The sequence below is a fragment of the Scardinius erythrophthalmus genome (assembly GCF_964197995.2).
Source record: "Scardinius erythrophthalmus genome assembly, chromosome: 8".
Taxonomy (NCBI): Eukaryota; Metazoa; Chordata; class Actinopteri; order Cypriniformes; family Leuciscidae; genus Scardinius; species Scardinius erythrophthalmus.
The window spans coordinates 24,873,692-24,899,803 of NC_138228.1; the positions used below are offsets into that span (position 1 = coordinate 24,873,692).

General features: G+C 40.7%; 1 protein-coding gene across 1 annotated transcript; it reads left to right on the forward strand.

The window, feature by feature from the left end:
* Positions 1–21,168: 21,168 nt before the first annotated feature.
* On the forward strand, positions 21,169–25,427 carry LOC308694546 (extracellular calcium-sensing receptor-like; the record flags this gene model as incomplete). Its single annotated transcript, XM_081372139.1, has 6 exons — positions 21,169–21,278; positions 21,615–21,906; positions 22,917–23,744; positions 23,957–24,166; positions 24,312–24,435; positions 24,514–25,427. The coding sequence occupies 6 exons, from the start codon at positions 21,169–21,171 to the stop codon at positions 25,425–25,427; spliced, it is 2,478 nt and encodes an 825-aa protein (XP_081228265.1).
* Between the last annotated feature and the right edge of the window lie 685 nt (positions 25,428–26,112).

Here is a 26,112-nt window from a genome sequence, read left to right on the forward strand (position 1 = left end):
CAGATACAATAGGTGCCTCAGCCCCTTCGGGGCTTGGCCCCTAATAATAAGAAAACTAACAGATACAATAGGTGCCTTGCCCCTTCGGGGCTTGGCCCCTAAATATAGCTGCAAGCAGCAATACAGGGGCCAAGCCCTTAAACGCACCGCAAGCAGAACAAGTATGGCGCACAGCAAGCACAGCCAGCACATCATGTACTTGAAGCACAGCAAGTACTGTAAGCACTGCAGCGCAGCATATATTTAAGCACCAACAGCAGTGCAGAGCCAGAAGAACAAAAAGAGCAGAAATTTAATATACATGTAAATGTACATCAAGCACAGCAGCGCAGCAAGCATTTAAGCACCAAAAGCAGTGCAAAGCCGGAAGGAATTGAAATGACAACTTTATACAAAATTTTAATGTTGTTCCACACAGGATTCGAACCCACGACCGGAATGATTCGAGATTCATGATATGTGGTTTAGCAACTTCCGCCACTCAGAGGACGTGAATTGGTTAGCAAGGCAACAAACACAGGCTAGCTCAACTTTGCAGACGAATATCTCGGGAATGGTAGCGAATATCAAAAATCTGTTTAGTAATTTCTGTGCGGCTAGGTCCAAAGATCATTTGATAAAATTTCTGTTCAAACTGTTCAAAAGTTATTGGCTAAAATAGCCATTTTCCAGATCTCATGACCCGTAGGTGGCGCTGTTCCCAACTTTGGCATGGAACCTCAGATCATGCTTCCGATGAAGTGTACCAATTTTAATTTCGATTGATCAAAGTTTGGCCGAGCTATAGCTTCTGAACCAATTTTGAGGCGACCTCGTTAAATTTGAGACATCATAACTTTTTTTTTTCCATATAGCAAAAAATTCTGTTCAGTCATTTCTATGCGGCTCAGTCCGAAGATCCTTTGAGCACATGTTTGGACAAAATTGGACAAAATTTGAAGGAGGAGTAGCGAAAAAACTGTTTTTCATTTGTTCCAATATGGCGGATAGTCACATTGTTGGAAAATGACAAATGAGATATCGACGGAATCGGCATAAGCCAAGGAAAATAATGAAGCAAAGAAATCAAAATTTTAACAATTTTTTCAAAAGTTATAAGCGTTTTTGCAAAAGACCTTATATCTCTGGAACACTAGGTGGCACTTTGTTCAGTCTTCTCATGTACCTTCAGGGCATTGTGTCAATCATCCATACTAAATTTTGTGAAGATATGTCAAATAGTTTAAAAGTTATTGCAAATTATAACAAAATTCAAAATGGCAGACCCGTGGTACATCCGATCTTGACAAAATTGGCATCCACGGATTTGGCATGATGCAAGGAATCCATAGATACCACATTTATGGTTTTCTGACAAACTGTTCAAAAGTTATTGACCAAAGTAGCAATTTTTCATATCTCATGACCCGTAGGTGGCGCTGTTCCCAACTTTGGCATGGACCCTCAAAACATCCTTTCAATGAATTGTACCAATTTTCATTTCGATTGATCAAACTTTGGCCGAGATACAGCCTCTTAGCCAATTTTGGGTCGACCTCGTTAAGTTTGCAACACCATAACTTTTGAACAAAGATGAATAAAAAAAATCTGTTCAGTCATTTCTGTGCGTCTCAGTCCGATTATCATTTGAACACATGTTTGGACAAAATTGGACAAAATTTGAAGGAGGAGTAGCGAAAAAACTGAATACTGTACTTTTCAAAATGGCCACTACTGTAATGGGCGCAGTCTTAATGTAAGGAATGGGTTGTGATCAGCATGATGAGAGCAATCAGGTGTACTATGTCTCATTTCTGTGGCTCAAAGGGTTCAAAAGTTATAACCATTTAAATGTTGAATTTTTGAACTGGTGGTGGCGCTATAGAGTTGGTCCTAGAGACACAAAAATTGCTACATTTACTATTCATGGTCATCAATACAAGTGTGCCAACTTTCATCATTTTCCTACTTACGGTTCATAGGGCTGCCATAGACTTCCATTTACGGAATAATAATAATAAGAAAACTAACAGATACAATAGGGGCTATCCCCTTCGGGGCTTGGCCCCTAAATATAGCTGCAAGCAGCAATACAGGGGCCAAGCCGCTGTAGCACAGTAGGGCTGTAGCGCAATGCGGAGCCAGAAGAGCAAAAACAGCAGAAATAGAATGTACATGAAGAACAGATGGGTTCAGAGGTACAGATAAGATGAAATCAAAATGAACAAAAGTTCTGATGAGAACAAACACAGAATGTAGAAAAAAACACATTTCTAATCTCAGTGTTAGAAACATTAGTACAGCTTTTACCCAGATGATAAAGGAGTTCAAATGACAATTTTTTACACAATTTCAAAGTCGCCCCACACTGGTCTCGAACCCACGACCGGAATGGTTCGGGATTCATGACGCATGGTTGAACAGATTGCGCCACCCAGAGGACTTGATTTACAAAGCTTCAGAGCAGAGGCTTCAGTGTAAGAATAAGCACACAAAATCATGTTAACGAGATTAGCATGCTAAGCTATCTTAATGCTAATGTAGCTTATGGTTATCCTGATAGCTGAAGAGCCACATTAGAAAGAATGGCATCTGGTTAGCATGCTAACCAATTATTATGCTAAGTTAACTAGCATAAGGCAAAAAACTCAGGCTAGGTCAACTTTGAAGATGAATATCTCGGGAACGGTAGCGAATATCAGCAATCTGTTCAGTCATTTCTGTGCGGCTCAGTCCAAAGATCATCTGATCAAATTTTGGACAAAATTGAGTAAGATTTGAAGGAGGAGTAGCGAAAAAACTGTTTTCCATTTGTTCCAATATGGCGGACAGTCACATTGTTGGAAATGACAAATGAGATGTCGTCGGAATCGGCATAAGCCAAGGAACATAATGACATAAAGAAATCAAAATGTGAACAATGTTTTCAAGAGTTATAAGAGTTTTTGCAAAATACCTTATATCTCTGGAACACTAGGTGGCGCTGTGTTCAATCTTCTCATGTACCTTTAGGACATTGTGTCGATGATCCATACTAAATTTTGTGAAGATATGTCAAATAGTTAAAAAGTTATTGCAAATTATGACAAAATTCAAAATGGCGGACACGTGGTACATCCAATCTCAGATAATTCGATATCCACGGATTCGGCATGGCCCAAGGAATCCATAGATACCACATTTATGATTTTCTGACAAAGTGCTCAAAAGATATTGACCAAAATAGCAATTTTTCATATCTCATGACCCGTAGGTGGCGCTGTTCCCAACTTTGGCATGGACCCTCAGACCATGCTTCCAATGAAGCGTACCAATTTTCGTTTCGATTGGTCAAACTTCGGCCGAGATACAGCCTCTGAACCAATTTTGGGTCGAACTCGTTAAGTTTATGACACAATAACTTTTGAACAAAGATGAATAAAAAAAATCTGTTCAGTCATTTCTGTGCGGCTCAGTCCAAAGATCATTTGAGCAAAATTTGGACAAAACTGGACAAATTCTGAAGGAGGAGTAGCGAAAAAACTGAATACTGTACTTTTCAAAATGGCTACTACTGTAATGGGCAGAGTCTTAATGTAAGGTATTGTTTGTGATCAGCATGATGAGAGGAATAAGGTGTACTAAGTTTTATTTCTCTAAATCAAAGGGTTCAAATGTTATAACAATTTCAATGTTGAATTTTTGAACTGGTGGTGGCGCTATGGAGTTGGTCCTAGAGACTCAAAAATTGGTCCAATTACTATTCATTACCATCACTAGAAGTGTGCCAAATTTCATCATTTTCCTATTTACGGTTCATAGGGCTGCCATAGACTTCCATTGGCGGAAGAAGAAGAAGAAGAAGAAGAAGAAGAAGAAGAAGAAGAAGAAGAAGAAGAAGAAGAAGAAGAAGAAGAAAACTAACAGATACAATAGGGGCTATCCCCTTCGGGGCTTGGCCCCTAATAAGAATGTTATAATAGCGTACAGATCGCTTTGGTCATGGCGCCAGCAATATGGCGCGATCTGGGGGAATTCGAAATTCTAAAGTGACAAGAAGCTTTTGGATAACATCGTGTTTTGAAAACAATGTATTTTAATTAACATTTATATTGTGAAATGTAACTTTCTTACCTTGACTTAGCCTTGACTACGAAGACAGCGAGAAATTCCAAATCTCCTCCCGAAAATTACAGCAGAGAGTTGCACATGGTAATCAAAGGCAGCTAGTTGGGCTACCCACCTTTGTTCCGTGGCCCCCAGGCGGGCAGTCTGCAAGTGGGCTACAGGATTATTATCGGTGTAAACAATCACTTTGGCCCCCATCAGTGTATAACACAAATGGTTCTGCCTAGTTCGCATAGGCTAAGATAGGGGCCTCGGTTAAAGCAGTTTTTAGATGGTCAAAAAACTGACACTCACCGGACCAAGAGATCTGACGAGATCCTGTTCTCTTATCTGCAGGGGCTCCAATTAAGAGGGCATTCAAGGGGCGTGCTATCTTTGCAAAGTTGGCAATAAAGCGGCGATAATAGCCTGCTAGGCCCAAGAAAGCACGTACCTCTTTGATTGTCGTTGGAGCCGGCCATTCAGTCACAGCAGTAACCTTGGTAGGGTCTGGTTTCACTCCCTCTCCAGTGACCACGTGGCCCAGGAACCTTACTTCCCTCCGTAGCAGCTGGCACTTCTCTACCTTCAGCTTGAGCCCATGGTGTTGCAGTCGCTCAAAGACAGCCTCCAGGTGGCGTAAATGGGAGGAAAAATCTGGGGAATAGACAATGATATCATCCAAATAAACGAGTACTGAGTCAGTGATTTGGCCACTCAAGCATTGCTGCATAAGCCGCTGGAACGTCGCTGGAGCATTGCAAAGGCCAAATGGCATCCTCTGAAACTCGTATAGACCTAGTGGGGTGGTGAAGGCAGTCTTGGGTCTGTCTTGGGGGTCGACTCCGACCTGCCAATAACCACTGGCTAAGTCAAGTGTGGTGAACCAGGAGGCTTGAGTCAGGGAGGTTAGGGTCTCCTCTATACGGGGGAGCGGAAAGGCATCTTTATGAGTCAGGGCGTTCAATTTACGATAGTCAACGCAAAAGCGCCAACTGCCGTCTTTCTTGCGGACCATCACGATGGGTGCAGCCCAAGGGCTGGAGCTTGGCTGAATAACCTTCTTCTCCAACATATCGGCTAACAGGGCACGCATTTCTTGGTACATCATAGGTGGTAGAGGGCGATATTTTTCTCTTACTGGGGGCGCATCGCTAGTGTGGATTTGGTGCTGCACCACATCGGTATGCCCAAAGTCCTCCTCATGGAGGGCAAACACCCTGACCCACCTTTGTAGGAGCACTTTAAAGTCTTGCTTCTGTTGTTCAGTCAAGTCATCCCTGCCTTGTAAATCTCCTAATACCTCGACAGGTGATTCCACTGGTCCTCCATCTCCAGCCTCCACAATATCCACTGCGACAGTTCCATCATCTTGCACAATCAGGCTTAGATCTGTCTGGCCATGAACATCAGCACGGTCAACATGGAACACTTTCGCCAGCTTCTGGTAGCGGCCTATAAAGACAGGATAAGAAGTCACATTCTGGATACGAATAGGAAGTCGGCCATGTTTGACGAATGCAACAGTCTTTGCCACCGAAAAAGCCCCTAGCTCAGGCAGCGCTTCAATCAGGCCACAGTAGTCCTGCCCCCTCGGGCCCATCCGCGCACGCCCCCAGACCACCACCTCACTTCTGGCTGGAACGGTTAGGCCCCTGCGGCTTGCTGGAGGTACAAACCCCATGTATCCATCTTCCCCCCCTACGACAGCTGTCCGTTGGCACACAGCAAATGCACCAGCCCAGGCTTTCCTTGTCCCTTGATCCTGAAACACAGTTTTTAGGCCATCTGGTCGATTAAGTAAGTCATGCCAGCAGGTTGTAATAACATTCATACCAATCAGTATTGGAGCAGTTAGACAATGATCGGCTAAAATAACAACCCCCCTCCCTGAAATATTAGCACCTCCTACTTCAAAATCCATCACCGCATAGCCTTGATAAGGGATGGATAACCCATTGGCCACTCGAAGTGTCAATTTGTTGGGGGCCACACCATGTGATAGGGCATCTGCTGGATAATGCTGGTCAAATACACTCTGTTGCATTAGCGTCACTTGCGAGCCAGTGTCGATTAGTCCAATAAGGGACACACCATTTACTTTAACCTCAACCTTGGGACAGTCACCTACAAATATGGTCCTTTGTCCTGCTTCCCCCAAATTCCCCGCTACTTGGACCTCAGTAGCAGGACAAACTTAAATCCGCATTGGACTCGGATGGGGGTCTACAGAACCTGGCAATGTGTCCGGTACGGCCACACCGGCGGCATATAGGCTTACCGTCTGCAGCCCAGGTGTTAGGCGTGTAGGACTGGAACCTCCTCCTAAGTGGCGGCTGATTAGGTTGCGGTGGGTAACTGCTGGGTAATTTCTTGCCTTAATGCATTCATCTGCCCCCTCACTTCCTGGAGGAGCTCCCGCCGAAAAGTCTCAGCCCAGTCCTCCTTCCCTGTTACGGATTTAGAAGCAGAGGACTCACCTACAGCTTGCGCCACAATTTCATGTCCAGCCCCAGGCCGCTGTTCACATTCCAGCAAAAAGGTTTCTTCCAATACGGTGTTAAAAGTGGCGTCCGGATTACGACGTGCATAGGTCCTAATTGTGCTCCTCAGTTCTGCATTACGGAGTCCCATCAAGAGCTGGTCAAGCAAGTGACTTTCATCAAGGGGGCCATCTGGGTCTCGCTTCTTTAACCTACAGAACAGTTCCCGCAACCTGAGAACATAAGCTCTTAAACTCTCACTGGCATTTTGTGTGCAGCTAAAAAATTTTAATCTCAAATTTGCCACAGGAACCTGATCTCCATACAGGGTGTCTAGATGTTTCAAAATTTTTACCACAGTATCACGGTCTGTATCCCCTAAAACACAAACCTCCCGCTTAGCTTCATCTGTTAATGCCCCCAACACTATACTAACAAGTTATGTAGTTTGGCTAACCTGTATGTGAAGCTCCAGACCAAACCCTGCCAACTACTGCCAAATGTGATGCAGGCAATGTAGCTCGACTACGCCACCCAATTTAAGAGCTGGGACTCGATTAATTAAATAACTGCAAGTTCTTTTAGTTTGGTGGGAGCAACACAACAGATTCACCAAGGCAACAAATTTAGTAAAAAAAATATATATTTATTATAATCTCTAATTCAATAGAAAAAGTAAGTGCCCATGCACACACACACACACACACACACACTCACTCGGGCTTTTAAAACTATTCATCAAGGTAAAAGCTGGACATCAGACAAACACGTTCAAGTCCACTGGAAGTCCATAGGTGCACATTCCATAAGCAGTCCCTCGGCTCTCGCGCACGTCCGTCTCACGCCAGGCAGTGACGTATACGCAGCAGTCCACCTGTCAATCACCGCATGCACCAGCACAACACTCACACAACAGGAAGAAAACCGCCAGTATCTCCACAGAAAACAAACACAGCATAGGCACAGCACCCCACTAGAAAGCTATCAATCGTGCACTAATCAATTACAGCACTACAATCCGTGAATATAAGTTATAATGGTATGACTACAGTGGACAGACTGACGCTCTCTAATTTAGATGAAACCGTGGCGTGGATCTTAACTTCGGACGAGGCAAGACAGCATAACTTGGGATAGAACGTCACTCACCCATAAACTGGGAGCAGACGAATCTAACTCCCAGTCTCGTTGAACAGCGCTCCTCAACCACAGGACCAGAACGAACGAGGCGGGGCTCGGACAGCACAGCGGAGGACAGCAGCAATCCCAGCGCAACAGAAGACGGCAGAAATTCCAGCAAAGCAGAGGATGACAGCAAGATTAGCACAGCAGAGGACGACAGCAATCCCAGCGCAACAGAGGAGACGGAAACACACGGCAGCCACCGAGTCGACAGCAGAACCGGCACATCAGCAGAACTTCAGGCTTCAATACAAGCAGACAATTATCTGCGCGATGATCGCGGCAACAAATATAACAATCCAGCAATAACGTGGGGACAGAGTTGCAACAACAGAGTTCGCGGGGCAGCAGACACACCGTTTCAGTTCCTTCGCTCTTTTGAGCCGTCTTTGATTTAACGTCAATTACCAACAGTTGTTCATCTGCTAATCAGCTGTCATACGAACAGCTTAGAGAGTACAGGGGGTGTTGCCCAACATTCTAAATCACAATCAAACAATAATATGTGCATAGAAAATAATCACAAAGAAAATCAAAGGAAAAACAACAGTGCAAAATACACACGCACACAGAAACACAGCCAAATAAAATCTGTGTCACCGTTAACCCTTGTGTGGTGTTCATATTTTTGTTACTCAGCCAGTGTTCGTGGGTATTTTTGGGTTTTTAATTCAACACAATCAAAAATGTTATGTTAAAATACTCAACAGATGTTTACTTCATCCCAATTACAAGCAATATAAACAGCATATATGGTTGATATGTTCTCTTTACCTTTGTTAGATCACATTAAGGAATTGCAACCTTGTGTGGGAATGGCAGGAGTAGAAACACAAAACTCACTCTTGCACTCTTTCACACTTACACACAATCGCTCTCTCACACGCACACACACACACACACACGCATGCACACACCCACAACACACACACAGACACACACAAAACACCCCCCCCCACACACACACACATGCACACACACGAACACACACACACACTCACTTATGTGGTCACTCTCCATAGGTATAATGGTTTTTCTAATGTACAAACTGTATAATCTATCCCCCTGGCCTACACTAACCCTACCCCTAAACCTACTAATCACAGAAAACTTTTGGCATGTTTTGAATTTCAAAAAACACCATTTAGTTTTAGTATGAGGACACAGATGTCGTCATATGTTTACTTTGTAATACCCATGTCATTATACACATTTGTGTCCTCATAAACCATATACAAGAACATAAACACACTAACCGCAGGCCCTGACAGGAGGAGGACAGAGTAAAGGTACACAGAACCTTCAATTTCCACACTTTTATTAGCCCTGGGTCCAGTGGACCCGAACATCCTGTGTGTAATATAAATGTGTGGGGGGGTGTACAGTGTGTGGTCATTGAAAATGTGTTCTGATATATATTCCTCACAGAAAATGAACCAAGGCCAATGAGTCTCAGTTTGAAAAAATAATTAATTGTAGCATTTTTCTTTTGATACAAAATGAAAACGGGTCCAACAGACCCGAACACCATAAGGGTTAAGTGTCTGTACCTGTAGGTGTCTTTTTGTAACTGTTTAAATTATATTATGTATATATGTATACTCATAATATATATTATGAGTAAAAGTGTGCATACTTTTGACTGCACCACTATGACAGTATCTGCATGGTCTTGATCCTTTTAATTGGCAGAAAATTGGTTAAAATGGCAATTGTGCTGGATAAAAAGTTAAAAGTAAAAGTTAAGATAAATAGATAACTTTGGGTTTGACTGTTTGCACTTCCTCTGTAAAATGAATTAGTCCTCAAGTGTAGCCCATTTTCAACCCATGCACTCATTTCCCATTAGTGAACCACCTAGGCCCCACAAAGGGAGCCCAATTGGGTTTGCCCATGTTGGACTTACTCAGTTGACCCAAGTGGGCCCCAGATAAGATGCCCATGTCCATCTGTACCCCTGTAGCCCATTTGTAACCCATATGGGCCCCAGATAAGAAGCCCCTTTTGAGCCCATGTCCATCTGTACCCCTGTAGCCCATTTGTAACCCATATGGGCCCCAGATAAGAAGCCCCTTTTGAGCCCATGTCCATCTGTACCCCTGTAGCCCATTTGTAACCCATATGGGCCCCAGATAAGAAGCCCCTTTTGAGCCCATGTCCATCTGTACCCCTGTAGCCCATTTGTAAATCATATGGGCCCCAGATAAGAAGCCCCTTTTGAGCCCATGTCCATCTGTACCCCTGTAGCCCATTTGTAACCCATATGGGCCCCAGATAAGAAGCCCATTTTGAACCCATGTCCATCTGTACCCCTGTAGCCCATTTGTAACCCATATGGGCCCCAGATAAGAACCCCCTTTTGAGCCCATGTCCACTCTGTACCCCTGTAGCCCATTTGTAACCCATATGGGCCCCAGATAAGAAGCCCATTTTGAGCCCATGCCCACTCTGTACCCCTGTCGCCCATTTGTAACCCATATGGGCCCCACATAAATGTGTTGGCTGGGACGGCTGTATGCTGAGGGCGTCCATGACAAAGCTCTGTTGTGTGTTCCGTCTGGTTTGGTGGTCCCGCAAGTAACTTTGTTTTAAGAACTGCAATCCTTTGTGAAAGGCAGTTGTGTTTTCCTTTCCCCGGAATGTAAGCTGATGGCTTTGAGTGGGAGGCTGGTCGGATAAAAGAATCCTGCTTTTTTGTAGTAATCCAAGCTTTGTTGTTTGAGCACTGAACTGATTTGCTGAAGTTAAACTTAGGTGATAAAAGGAGATAAAATATAAAAATATAAAAGTGATAGAGCAAAGCGCAGAGCAATAAGCAAGAGCGTCCGAACAGTAGCTGATCAGGAAGTGTTGTTCCTTCAACAACACTTGATGAGCTAAGCTTGATGTAGCTGAGCTTCAAGTGAACTGTATTAGTGGACTAACGCAGGGATTAGTGAATGAGGGTTTAGGGGGCGATTTCACATTCAGCCAATGTAATTTCCTAATTATTTTCACCTGGGATGTTTCCATGACGACGCAGCACGGCGTCCATCAGCTAAATAGCTGTTCTTAATACAGAAATGTCTTATTATTGTTAACATAACTGTTGCAAAACATTTTATACAAAAAAGTTTTTATAATATGCATTATTTATATGTGTGTGAGTTAGAGCTTAGATTCTCTACCCGAGCCCGAGCCCGGACTCGACCCGACCGATATTTAACACCACTGTCCTCGGGCCGGGTCGGGTCGGGCCCTTGATAAAGCACGTCACGTGTCATGCGCAGCGTCTCGTCCACTCGCACTCGCAGTCTCGCACGCGTGACGCATCACACCTGCTGTGTGTGCTGTACTATTCTGTAGCTTAAGTGCTTGAAGAAGCAAAAAAAAAAAAAAAAAACAGGCGAATTAACTTTGAACAAGTTTGGAGGAAAATTGGAGGTATGGAAACATTTTAAACTAGTCGTGGGGAGTGACCGCACGTGTTGGCTTTGTCTCGTGCATTAAGCAGTCTTGCCATGACAGAAATTATTATAGTAGTCAGCCTCAGCCCTCGATGTCCTCTTTTGTTACTTTTCCGATCCATTCAATTATTTCTGAAAAAACAAACGCAGTTTACATGCTTCTTCCTTGTCGCATTATTCATTAAGATAATAATTAATAAATGCACGCACAATTATGAACGTGATAAATGTTACAGATATGTTTTACTATGCACAAACAAATGCCTTTCAACTTACATGTGCAAAATTCAGAATTAAATGAATGAGCTGCAATTTGTACAAAAAGAGAGTCTACGTGTTTTAGCCATTGAATTAAAGCACATTTAGTTTCAAGTTTGTTAAGTTTTGTTTCGAAGAAAGTTTTTCTTTAAAGTGAATTTCGTTTAGTATAAATTGTATTTTAATTTTAATACATTTTTCATCAACCAATTGCATAGATTTAATACATAAAAACAATTTAGCAGACAAATATAATCATGACATGGAGTCGCAGGCGCGTCGCGGTCACTTACACCATTAGAAACTCGCGCTGTCACCGAATTTAACAATGCACATCTTGCTTGTTGCTCACACACATATTATGTTGAAAGAACAATATGTTGAAGTAACATTATTAATAAAAATTAATCTTTAAGAATATTTGATTGAATGCTGAATGTTGTGCTTGTTCAATTTAATAAAATTAAAACTTTAATTGTGATAATTAAAATAATTGAATATTTAATATTGAGTGGCCAATTTTTGCTAATTTATTAATGGTATTTATATAATATATAGGCTATAACTGCGCAGCTCCTCCCTGTAGCCTAAATGATCTAGCACAGCAGCACCTGTGTTAAAAACAATTCTGGCGCTGCCCCTGGTTATAACGGCCCACATATTAAAAATGATCGGGTTTAAATCGGGCTCGGGCTCATAATTACAGTGAACGTGTCGGGCCGGGCCGGGCTCGGACACAACTGGCTCGGGTAGGGTCGGGCTTGATTTGTTGGGCCCGATCTAAGCTCTAGTGTGAGTGTCTCAACTTTAACAATTGCTGTCTCATCTTTGGACCCTACATTACCTAACAACATTTCTTACCTATGAAACTTATTTAAACATAACATTACAAAAATGTGTACAATGTTACTGATGTAGGCTATAGATTATCTTACCCTCATGTTCCTTTTCTCTATATTTTTATTTTTCAGCTCTTTGTTAACTCTAAAACGTGTATATTGTATAGTTGTATGTCATAAACATGTCATCTCTGTATGTTTTGCAAAAAAAAAAAAAACAAGACAAAAAAAAAAGTAGACATTGAGCAATAAGCATGTCTCATCTGTGTTCGTCACTGATTGGGGTCCCCTGGAAACATTTCTGTTGTGTTCTGTGCTATTTGCAGTGCGTTTCTGTTTTTGGTTGTGTTGTGAACCTTTGCAGCGCGTTTCTGTATTTGGATGTGTTATGAGTATTTGGAGCACACATGTGTTGTGAAACTGATGAAGATGTTTTCTTAATTTGCGGGTGTTTTTCTAGCTGCATGTATTTTCTTCATTTGCAGCGCGTTGCTGCAATGTTGATGCGGCCCGCCATACGGGTTTAGCAGAGAGGCTGCACAGTTTGACCGGATGGTGTTGCTAAGAACTTGCAATGTATAACTATTATCAGACCCTCGCGGCCTCAAAACACTACCGGCCCACCGGGAAAAGTCCCGACTCTCCCAATTGCCACTCTGCCCCTGGCCCTTCTACAAGAAACTCATCTTGATGATAAAGAACATATTAAGTTGCAACAGTTGAGCACCAGTCATGTTTTTTCTATGTTGTACGAGGTAGAAATTGCCAATATGAATGCATATTTTCCCCTTGGTCATCAATGTGACTTTATGTGGCAAATTATTATGTCACTCGTTCTGTTGTGGCGGGATATTTTAATTGTCAGTTGAACCGACTTAATAATAATAATAATAATAATAACCTTTATTTTCTATAGCACCTTTAAATGTACATCTCAAAGCGCTGTACAGAAACAATTAAAACAACAAAGAAAAAAGAAGATACAGCACACAAAGAGACATAATACACTGTAAAATAAACATAAAAGACAATAAATCAATTAAAAGCAAACCTAAAAAAAATGAGTTTTAAGCTGTTATTTGAAAATACCAAAAGATTTAGCTTGCCTAATCTCAATCGGTAGAGAATTCCAAAGTTTTGGAGCTAATGAAGAAAAAGCCCTGTCTCCCATTGATTTTAAACGAGTTGAGGGAACAGTTAAAAGGCCAGATTCCGAAGAACGAAGATCACGTTTTGGAGTATATGGAGTTAAAAGCTCGGTCAAGTATTGAGGTGCTAAACCATGCAGTGCCTTGTAAGTAAGCATCAGAATTTTGAAGTCCACCCTAAACCTAATGGGAAGCCAGTGCAAAGACTCCAAAACGGGAGTAATATGATCATGTATATTAGTTCTAGTAAGGATTCTGGCAGCTGAATTTTGTAAAACCTGCATTCTGTTTAAGGTAGCTTTTGACACGCCAGCTAACAAGGCATTACAGTAATCAATACGGGAGAACACAAAAGTGTTTATCAATCTCTCAGCAACAGTAAACGTTAGCATTGGACGCAATCTGGCAATATTTCTAAGATGGAAGAATGAAATTTTAACAGTATTCAGAACATGTGGCTCAAATGTTAGATTGGCATCAAAAATTACTCCTAGATTCCTCAATTTTGTTTGAAACTCCACATTTGAGCCATCAAGAGTTAGAACAACCGGCTCTGATTTGCGTAGATGGTAGGGTGAACCAACAAGCATAATCTCAGTCTTTTCACTGTTAAGACAAAGAAAATTATCCGTCATCCATTCCTTCATCTTAGAAATACACTCAGAAAGAAAATTAACAGGCACAATTTCATTAGGTCTAAAATGAATATAGATCTGGGTATCATCTTTTTAGACCAAGAGATCTCAAAAGCTGGCCAAGAGGATAGACATAAATATTAAAAAGAAGAGGGCCCAAAATTGACCCCTGTGGGACACCAGACTGCACAACATTAACCTCAGATCTAAATCCACCCATGGCAACGAACTGCTTCCGATCAAAAAGGTAGGACTTAAACCAATTAAGAGCAGTATTTGAAACCCCAAAAACAGTTTCAAGACGAGTAATTAAAATTGAGTGATCAACAGTGTCAAAAGTAGCTGAGATCAAGTAGGATCAAAACTGAAAGACAGCCAGAATCTGAGGCGATTAACAGGTCATTGGTGACCCTAACCAGAGCTGTTTCTGTACTATGTAATTTAAGAAAGCCTGATTGCAGAGGCTCAAAGAGATTGTTCTGAGTTAAATGAGAAATCAACTGAGAAGCAACCACTCGTTCCAAAAGTTTAGCAAAAAAAAGGGAGATTAGATATGGGACGGAAATTAGTGAAGTTCTCATAGTCAATATTTGACTTTTTAGGCACTGGGGTAATTGCAGCGGTTTTAAACGTTGTTGGTACAACCCCAGTACACAGAGAGTCATTTATAATGCTCAGAACAAAGGGACACAAAGAAGCAAAACATGATTTAAACAGACCAAATGGTATGGGATCTAGTAAAGAAGTGGCTGCTTTCATTTTTGAAACCTCTGCTAAAAGAGAATATGAGTCTATTGTACAGAATTTAGACAACTTAGTACCAGAATAAGAAGGAATATAAACAGCAGTAGAAGACAGTAAAGTAGAAGTACAAAAATCTCTACGAACATTTTCAACTTTGGTGACAAAAAAATGTCAACTCTGGATGAGACAGGAGGCGAAGGCGGCTCTGGGCTGGACAGGACCAGGGGCGAAGAAGTCTCTGGGCTAGACAGGACCAGTGACGAAGGCGGCTTTGTGCTGGACAGGACCAGTGGCGAAGAGGGCTTTGAGCTGGACAGGACCAGCGGCGAAGAGGGCTCTGAGCTGGACAGGACCAGCGGCGAAGAGGGCTCTGAGCTGGACGGGACCAGCGGCGAAGAGGGCTCTGAGCTGGACGGGACCAGCGGCGAAGAGAGCTCTGAGCTGGACGGGACCAGCGGCGAAGAAGGCTCTGAGCTGGGCAGGACCAGCGGCGAAGAGGGCTCTGAGCTGGGCAGGACCAACGGCGAAGAGGGCTCTGTGCTGGGCAGGACCAGCGGCGAAGAGGGCTCTGTGCTGGGCAGTACCAGCGGCGAAGAGGGCTCTGTGCTGGGCAGTGATGAGGGCTCTGTGTTGGGTAGTGTTGAGGGCTCTGTGCTGGCCAGCGATGAGGGCTCTGTGCTGGGCAGCGATGAGGGCTCTGTGCTGGGCAAGACCAGCGGCGAAGGGGGCTTTGAGCTGGGCAGGACCAGCTGTGAAGAGGGCTCTGAGCTGGACGGAACCAGCGGTGAAGAGGGCTCTGAGCTGGACGGAACCAGCGGTGAAGAGGGCTCTGAGCTGGACAGGATCAGCGGTGAAGAGGGCGTTGAGCTGGACAGGGCCAGCGATGAAGAAGGCTCTGAGCTGGATGGGACCAGCGGCGAAGAGGGCTTTGAGCTGGGCAGGACCAGCTGTGAAGAGGGCTTTGAGCTGGACAGGGCCAGCGATGAAGAAGGCTCTGAGCTGGACGGGATCAGCGGCGAAGAGGGCTTTGAGCTGGGCAGGACCACCTGTGAAGAGGGCTCTGAGCTGGACGGAACCAGCGGTGAAGAGGGCTTTGAGCTGGGCAGGACCAGCGGTGAAGAGGGCTTTGAGCTGGGCAGGACCAGCTGTGAAGAGGGCTCTGAGCTGGACGGGACCAGCGGCAAAGACTTTGTGCTGGACGGGACCAGCGATGAGGGCTTTGAAAACTCTGGCTCTGGCAGAACGACACTCACAGAATCTGGCAGGCAGGCGACTGGCTCTGGCTCTGGCGGGCAGGCGACTGGCTCTGGCTCTGGCGGGCAGGTAGGATGAGCGGGTTTGGCTGGGCTGATTTTGTGTGAAGCATACCGGAGAGCCCCTCTGAAGGATATCAGAGAGGGGTCGAACAATTTCGATGTCAGATCAGAACTATTGAAAATTATCTTAAGTGCCCTGGGTATGGTAACCCCTTGGTTCGATTTGGGACCTAAAGAGACCTTAGACGAGGAGGGCACACCAACAGTATAGGAAGATCCACACGAACTGAGCACCAATTCAAGATAACTCTCGAGGTTGAAACTAGAATCACCTACTGGTATCCATGGGGCAACGTGTGGATCTAACCCACTCCAAAACAAGTCCATTAATTGAACCTCACTCAAGGTGGAAAGGTGGCTGTAGAGCAGGAATTCCTCCATGTATGATTCTATAGACCTGCCATCTTGAAAAATGGAACAAAGGGTTTCCTTGGAGCTCTGCATTTTGGGTCTGGTCTTCTGTCAGGTATCGTACAAATGAAGCAGGCAAGATGGTAAGTTTGATATTTTAATAGCAGAATGGATCGGACACAGCGTGAAAGGTGAGTAATCAGGAAGTAGATAATTGGATGAAGCTTAACTGAATGATAACAAAGTCTCTCTTTCTCTTGCAGATAGTGATGTGACATTTGAAGCGAGGCGTCGGAGCGTGTGTCGAGAAAAAGTGGGCATGCCAGATGAAGCCGCGATTCGAGGCTTGTGTTGTCAACGTGAAAATCATGTGACTAATGACAAACGAGGCCTCGGTTTGTGTGGATACGTCATCGGTTCGGTCCGAGTGTCGCTTCCGGATAAAAGGCGGTTCGAAACTCGCGCCACCTTGTGGGTGTTGTCAGGAGTAGTAAAAGCAGTTGTAGTAGTGTAAGAGAGTTAGATAACTATCATTGTCATTGTCGTTATTGTGTCATATATGTGTCATATATGTGCTATGTGTGGGCTGTATATTATTACATTATCAGGTTAGAATAGTTATAGTATATTGTTATTATAGTAGGCCTAGCTATATTATAGTCTTGTTATATTAATTAGATTAGATTATTTGGATTGCTCTGGATTTTTGGATCTGGACTGGACTGCTTTTTGATTTGGATTGCCCTTTTGGATTTGTTTGCTTTTTGTGACTCTTCCTTTTTCCTGTTAATGGACCAGCAAGAAAGAGGGAATCCTCCCCTGTCTGGGCTCAACAGAAGCATCAGTGTCATCATTTGTACCACTGCCATTTTTACGTTCCCCTGCATCCTCTGTTCCTGTGAAAAGATCTTTTCCAAGGCTGGAGAGATTTTGTCCAAGAAGAGGAATCGTCTAAACCCCAACACACTTCAAATAATTCTGTTTCTCAATAAAAAATCTATTGTAATCCTTCCTTCCAGACTATTATGTTGCAGTTTACTTTATTACACTCCCTCCACCATAAGCACTGCACTCAACACAGTGTCACTGTTGTTGTTCATACTGTCACTATCCAAACAATTAATGAATAATTAATTAACTGTGTGTGTGACTCTGCACAAGTAAATTCAGACAGAGAAAGATACATATTTTATATTATACACAGTAATGGACAAATGTCTGCTCATGTATTTTTATTATTGCTAATGAAAGGTTACAGACATCAACAGTGAGTACAAAATAAATAAATATTTTTATTTATAAAAATATTTTTATAAAATATACATTTTTTTATATATTTTTTTTTTATAAAATTAGGGGTGGGGGGCGGAGACACTGGTTCAGAATGAATTAATTTGTCTGCTATTTCTTTGCACAGTAGCTAGGTGTCACTAGTGAGCAATGCTGAATGAAGCTTTGAGTAATGAACCTTTGGCTGAAGCAATGGGCTGTGAGGTCTCAGTGGTTCAGGAAGCCTCATTTTGCCATCACTACTTGCAGATACAGATGATGAAGATTCTCTGAAGATGGACTGAAGACAGGCTGAAGAAGATCGGGATCGACGGTAAGTATGCAGGTAGGTGAAGTAGAGAGTCTGTGTGTCATGAATAGACATGTATTGACGTGTATTGACGAGACCAGACCAAGAGTGAGTGACTGAGTGCTGAATATAAAGGTGAGCTGGTGATGGGATCCAGGTGACGGTGATTACTACTTAGAGAAGAGTGAGTGCAGGTGTGCGCCAAGGAGGATTCTGGGGAGTGTAGTGCAGAGACAGATGAGGAAGACAGACGGTGGATGTGACAGTGAGTGCATGTCTGAGAGAGATTATTCTTAATTCACTCGTGCTGTTTGTGAATTTACATTGAGGAACATTAGTAAGTACAAAAATCACACATCGATATTTAGAGCAAGTGATTTCGATTAAAACGAGCCAAACACAATAATATTTATGGAGTGCGATGACATGCTGCTTAGCTAAAGCAAAGTCCTTTTCAAGAAAAGTCTGTTCACTCTGCGGCCATACTTTCGACACCTCCAGGCAGCTACTTTTGGCACCCAAGACCAAGTTCTATCTATTTGAATGGGGAAATCCTGAATCCTCAAACTGCTTGCTGAACTCACATTTAACCCCTTAAGTGTAAGCCCCCAACACAAAGTTGTGTTCTAAATTGTAAGTTGATATCCCAAAAAATTAGCTTTCAGTAAGATTTTGTTTGGGCGCAGTACCAAACTTTTTCACCAGATGACAGCCAAGCTCCATTACTGACCATATAAGGACGCCTCCATTTCCATATGGTTTGAGTGATCTGAAATATATATTTCCATTATTTGCATACAATTTATGAAGTAGACATCCTATTCAGAAGTAGTATGGGAAGTTTGGCAGATGTGGATATGAATTCAACCTCTTATAAAAAGAACACTCAGGTACATTATAGCTCGCCGCCGCATCACAAATGGTGAATCTATTATTTTTTTATTTTTTTTATATTCAAATCATTTTCAGACCTTTTTTTCTAAAATAATTTAATAAATGTTATCTCTATATGAACTCTTGGCATGAAAACAAACGAGGTTTCTATCAGTCTTTCATGATTTTTGATGTTTCATGTTCATTTCAAAATAAAGGTCTGAACATGCCTTAGGAGTATGAAAATGTTCTGGTTGCAAATTGATAAAATACTGCTTCTCTGTAAATTGAAAATCATGAAAACTAGAGATTGTAAGCTTTCAAATGATATATAGTTTGTCAATATTAGTTTAGGTTTAGTATAGGAAATTACTGTTTTAAATATGTAATGGCTGTGGGCCCACCAGTGGGCCATTGACACTTATAACATAGCAGCAAAATCTGGCACGAACTGTCCCCATTCATATTAAATAAGCATTAACCCTCAGAGAGTCTTCGGTCACTTCTGACCGAAAAATTTTCTGTTTTGAATTTTAAAAAATCACAGCTTCATCGGAAGGTTATGATACTTGGTGACTTTTATGGCATTAGGTATGTGTATGCAAAAAAAAATTGAGGTCATGATCCGAGCATGCCAAGTGGTCGTAAAAAAAATAGTCACACTCAGTGCCTTCGGTCAAAAATGACCGACCCATAGGAAATGAATGGGAAATTTACAAAAACACAAAAATTCTCTGAATTTTGGTCTGTACAATCTACAAATCGGCCACGATTCTAAAAAAAAGTACACCGCAGTAAAGGGGTGACACTCTACAACATCAAGAGTGCAAAAAATTCACACCCACCCACACACACACACACATATAAACACACTTTTATACACATACACACCAATAAATTCAGATTACAAAAAATCTGTTTTGAATTTTTAAAAATCACAGCTTCATTGGAATGTTACGAAACTTTATGACTTTTCTGGCATTAGGTATGTGAACACAGAAAAAAATTGAGGTCATGATCCGAGCATGCTAAGTGGTCGTAAAAAAAATAGTCACACTCATGGTCTTCGGTCAAAAATGACCCCCATAGTAAATGAATGGGAAATTGACAAAAACACAAAAATTCGCTACAAATCGGCCACGATGCAGAAAAAAAGTGCTCAGCAATGAAGGGGTGAAACTCTAAAACATCAAGAGTGAAAAACATAACATAATTAATAATTATAATTATATATATATATATATATATATATATATATATATATATATATATATATATATATATATATAATTAATATAATAATTATTAAAATTATTAAAATAATAATTAATAAAATGTTATAAACCTTGGCAAAAAGTATTATTTGAGAATTTCTAAAAAAATACAATCAATCCACATCTTAAAAGTAAGTAATTTGGTCCAAAAACAACTAGAATTCACAAGCATCTCCATTTAGAGCTATTACAGGCATCTAGTGGTAAACCCATGCAATAACATGATTTATTTAATTTTATGTTTAATAAATTGATTTATTTTTTTTATTTTTATTTTTTTCTGAAAGCCTAGTCTCTATTTTAACCGAAAATACCGCATAGAAAAATAAAAATTAAAAATAATAATAATTAAAAAAAAAAAAACATTATTTTCAATGGCAAAAAATGGACTATAAATATTGCATAAATATTAATAAGTTCAATCAAATTGTCTCAAAATACTAATTTAAAAAGAATAAATATTATAGAACAAAAATAAATTGCATTGGTTTTTACTGGGATGGAGGAAGTTTCATTTTTAGGTGTCCGGTCACTTTTGACCGGGAAGGCACTGAGTGTGACTGCTAAACGAAGACTCTCTGAGTATTAAATATATATTGTTTCTTATGCTCAAATACCATTAAAAATAGTATTTTTCAGGCTAGATCAGCCCATGTGCAGTCCTAAGTGTGCATCTCAGAACACTGACTGTTTCTATGGGAACCAGAGCTTCTAACAGCAGCTGCAGTGACACAATGGATTTATTGGTGATTGGCTCTTAAGTTGACGTCCTGATTTCCAGTGATGACCACTTGGCACCGCCTGCTCTTTTAAAGGAACAACCCATACAAGCTGAGAGGGTAAGTGGCTCAGAAAGAGAGAGAAATGTGGATCACTTTGTATATTTCTATATACTTACTCTTTAACTGTATCACTGCAGCTTCAGTCCTTAGATCAGATACCTGCCAAATCCAGGGACACTTCAAGTTGAACAGCATGTACCAGGATGGAGATGTTATACTTGGAGGACTATTTGAGGTTCACTTTTTCACAGTGTTCCCAGATCTGAGCTTCAGAACAGAGCCAGAACCACCATACTGTGAAATGTGAGTCAGACAGACAGCATAAATATAAAATAAGAAACATTTTTAAATAATTACAACAATAATGCTATAATAATAATAATAATAATAATAAGAAGAAGAAGAAGAAGAAGAAGAAATATGAATGTTAATATGCTCAAATGACTTGTTGACAGCAGTAATGCTATCTTGACAAAAACATCTATTAAAACAACTGTATATTTAACCAGGTGTGCACCATAGAAGAGATCCATGAACTCTGATGTATTTGCTGTGTATTAATGATTCTATTAATTTGTCATTTATTTATCTATTTTTAATCTAATTAAATGTTAACATTTATCTTGCTTTTTTTCTTAGATTTAATATGGAAAGCTTTCAGCATGCACAGACTATGGCTTTTGCAATAAATGAGATCAATAAGAATCCCAATCTGTTGCCTAATATCACTCTTGGTTACCATCTTTATGACAACTGTGTGATGCTAGGAATGGCGTTCCGGGCTGCCATATCCCTGGCTAGTGGGACAGAGGAGTCCTTCTCCAGCCTAAACTGCAATGGCCCTCCGCCGGTTATTGGAGTGGTGGGGGATCCTAGTTCAACTCCATCCATTGCAATTTCCAGTGTTCTGGGGCTGTTTCGAGTACCTATAGTAAGATAGGATGAAAAAACTAAATAAAAAAAAAAAATAAAAAAAATAATATATATATACATACATACTGCATACATACATACATACATACTGATTGGTAAGACTTTTAAATGTTTTATTTGTATTTATGCTCACCTAGGCTGCATTTATTTGATAATAATAAAAAAAAACATACTATTGTTTATTATTACAATTTACAATAACTGTTTTCTATTTGAATGTATTTTTAACAGATTTATTCCTCTGATACAAAGCTGAATTTTCAGCATCATTTCACCAGTCTTCGGCGTCACATGATCCTTCAGAAATCATTATAATATGCTAATTTGATGCTCAGAAAACATTCATTATTATTATCAATGTTGAAAACAGTTGTGAAAATATTTTTTACAGGATTCTTTGATGAATAGAAAGCTCTAATTCATTTATTTGAAAAATAATCTTTTGTAACATTATAAATATCTTTACTGTAACTTTTGATCAATTTAATGCATCCTTGCTGAATAAAAGTATTGATTTATTTTACCCCCCACCCCTCTAGAAAACGGTTATTTTAAATTGTAATAATATTTCACAATATTACTGTTTTGTTTTTTGTTTTGTTTTGTTCTGTCCTGTTTGTTTTGTCTTGTTTGTCTGTTTTGTTTTGTTGTTGTATTTTTAATCAAATAAATGCAAATAAATGCCTTGGTGAGCATAAGATACATAAAAAACATGTTTATAAAAACATAAAAAATATTAAAGATCCCAAACTTTTGAACGGCAATGTGTACATATATATATATATATATATATATATATATATATATATATATATATATATATATATATATATATATATATATATATATAATGTATGTATGTATGTATGTATGTATGTGTGTGTGTGTGTGTGTGTGTCCTGCCTCATCTGCTTGTGTTACAAATATTATAAAGGCACTGATCATTTTTATGTTGATCATCACAAATTTTCTAACACCTTGTCCTCCCTCTCCATGTCCCCTGATTAGGTTAGTCACTACGCCACCTGCTCCTGTTTGAGTGACAGGAAAAAGTACCCCTCTTTCTTCAGAACGATCCCTAGTGATGCCTTCCAGGTACGGGCTATGGTTCAGATCTTGAGGCATTTTAGATGGACCTGGGTTGGTCTTCTCTACAGTGACGATGACTACGGCATCTATGCTGCTCAGTCCTTTCAGCAGGAAATGCAACTGTTTGGACATTGTCTTGCTTTTTCTGAAATTTTACCCTATGATACAAACCACAGATATATTCAACGTGTACTGGGAGTAATTCAGGCCTCTACAACTAGAGTGGTGGTTGTTATCTCCCCTTCATCCTTAGTGATACCTTTGATGGATGAGGTGGTGTTGCAGAACATGACAGGCAGACAGTGGATTGCGAGTGAATCTTGGGTCACTTCACCTGTGTTTCACACACCACGTTTCCTGCCCTTCCTGGGGGGCACACTGGGCATTGCCATCAGACGTGGGGAGATCGAGGGGCTTTATGACTTTCTGTTATGTCTTCGTCCAAAAAATGATCCAATAAATAATATGTTGAGGATCTTCTGGGAGAACATGTTTGGTTGCAGTTTTGAAACAGGGGGTAAAGAGACAGATGGAGATCAAGTGAAAACAGTGTGTACAGGACATGAGGATCTGAGCATTACAGACACAACATACACTGATGTTTCAGAGTTGAGAGCAGCTTATAATGTGTATAAAGCAGTTTATGCCCTAGCACATGCACTTCATAACCTGATGCAGTGTGAAGAGGGGAGAGGACCATTCAGTGGGAACAGTTGTGCTGACATAACACACTTGAAACCCTGGCAGGTAAGACTCAAATATATAGCGCAGATTTACATAGAAGAAGAACTAGTCAAATCAAGTCAAGTCACCTTTATTTATATTGTGCTTTATGCAATACAGATTGTTTCAAAGCAGCTCTACAGTGATTTACATCTTTACAACTAGACACAAAAATAAAAAAGCGCAACAAATAACCTTCATATCCACAATCTGTACAGCTGGTTCACTACCTACAGAAAGTGAACTTCACCACAGGCTTTGGGGATCATGTGTCATTTGATGTGAATGGAGATGCTTTGGCCATCTATGATGTGTTAAACTGGCAGCCGAAGACAGATGGATCAATAAGTATCTACACAGTCGGTGTTGTAAATGATTGGCCAGAAACAGGGATGGTGCTCACGCTGGAGGATGATGCAATATACTGGAACTTTGAGACAAAAAAAGTAATTTAACATTGCATGTTAATGTTATCTTTTTTGCAGACATAGTTTAAATTATTGTCAAAGCTGTAAAACAAATGAGAATATATTAATTGAAATGCCAAGCTTTTCATTGTGTAAAAGACGTAACTGAAGATGTCTCTTTCAGGCGCCACAGTCTGTGTGCAGTGAGAGATGCCCACCAGGAACCAGACGAGCCACACAAAAGGGTCTTCCTGTCTGCTGTTTTGACTGCCTGCCATGCGGAGATGGAGATATTTCTAATACAACAGGTGGGCAGATTATTGTTGGCAAAATTTAAATGTAAATTTTTCTTAAATTCTCACCTTCTCTCTTATTCTCACCTATAGATGCTATTGAGTGCACAGTGTGCCCAGATGAGTTCTGGTCCAATACAGATAAGGATCAGTGTGTCCCTAAAGAAGTGGAGTTTCTGTCTTATGAGGAACCTCTGGGCATCTCTCTGACCACTGCATCTCTGCTTGGCACCTGCTTCTGCGCTCTTGTGATGATTGTCTTTACTCATCACCGTAACACTCCCATAGTACGCGCCAACAATTCAGAGCTCAGCTTCTTGCTGCTGTTGTCACTCATACTGTGTTTTCTATGTGTACTGCTGTTCATTGGCCAGCCGCAGTTGTGGACATGTCACTTAAGGCATGCTGTGTTTGGCATAAGCTTTGTCCTGTGCATTTCCAGCATCCTGGTCAAGACTATTGTGGTAATAGCGGTGTTTAAGTCATCTCGGCCAGAAGGAAAAGGTGCAATGAAATGGTTTGGAGCAGCTCAACAAAGATGCACAGTTCTGATCCTAACAGCCATCCAGGTCGTGATATGTGCAGTCTGGCTATCAACTGCCTCTCCAACACCCCATAAAAATAGTTACTATATCCGCTCTATAATAGTCTATGAATGTGCTATTGGCTCAGTGGCTGGTTTTTCTACGTTGCTGGGATACATTGGACTGTTGGCAGCAGTAAGCTTCATGTTAGCCTTCCTGGCAAGAAATCTTCCAGATAATTTTAATGAAGCAAAGTTCATCACTTTTAGCATGTTGATCTTCTGTGCCGTGTGGATTGCGTTTGTTCCAGCATATGTGAGCTCACCAGGGAAATATGCAGTGGCTGTGGAGATTTTTGCCATTTTGGCTTCTAGTTTTGGATTACTGGTGGCCATATTTGCTCCAAAGTGCTATATCATACTTTTACATCCAGAGAGAAACACTAAAAAAGCCATAATGGGAAGAGAAACACAAAATAAATAGTTTTGCATTATTGTGATGTAAAATGATGACTTCCTATTTAAAACTATTTTATTGGGTTGGGTATATTATTATATTTATTCGACACATTTGACTGCCATATTCCATTAAAACTTATCTGCTGCTCTCTGATGTGAGTAATTTCACATAGTCCTACTCACTTAAAGTGGCACTGATTTATATGCTTCACAATTAATAGATAAAATATAGCTAAATTCCAAATGGTAGAACTTTATCATCAACATAAATTGTCATATCACCCAGCCTAAAAACTGTTTCATTTTAAAGCTTTAAGGCCATAACAATACAACCTTAAAGTTGCTTTGAAACTTTATGTATTGTGAGAAGCGCTACACATATAAATTTGACTATATCACTAATAATATTTATATATTATATATTGATATGTTATATGTTCGCCTCTGTAAACAAGCAATTCATATTTACATCTTTTACATGTTAATCCCTGTGAAACTAAAAAGTTTGCATGTTGAAGTGAGTAGTTTTAAAATGTACATATTAATATATATTGTCAGAATTATCAAATGTAATTTACACTTGATGTAATAAATAAATGAGGAGTAAAGATTGTTTGTCAGAATCGCTTGATTTGATTATAAAGAGAAATGAAAGATTCTCATAGGATATATGTGATATGTTTCACAGGATCCACCACATCACCAGCCAC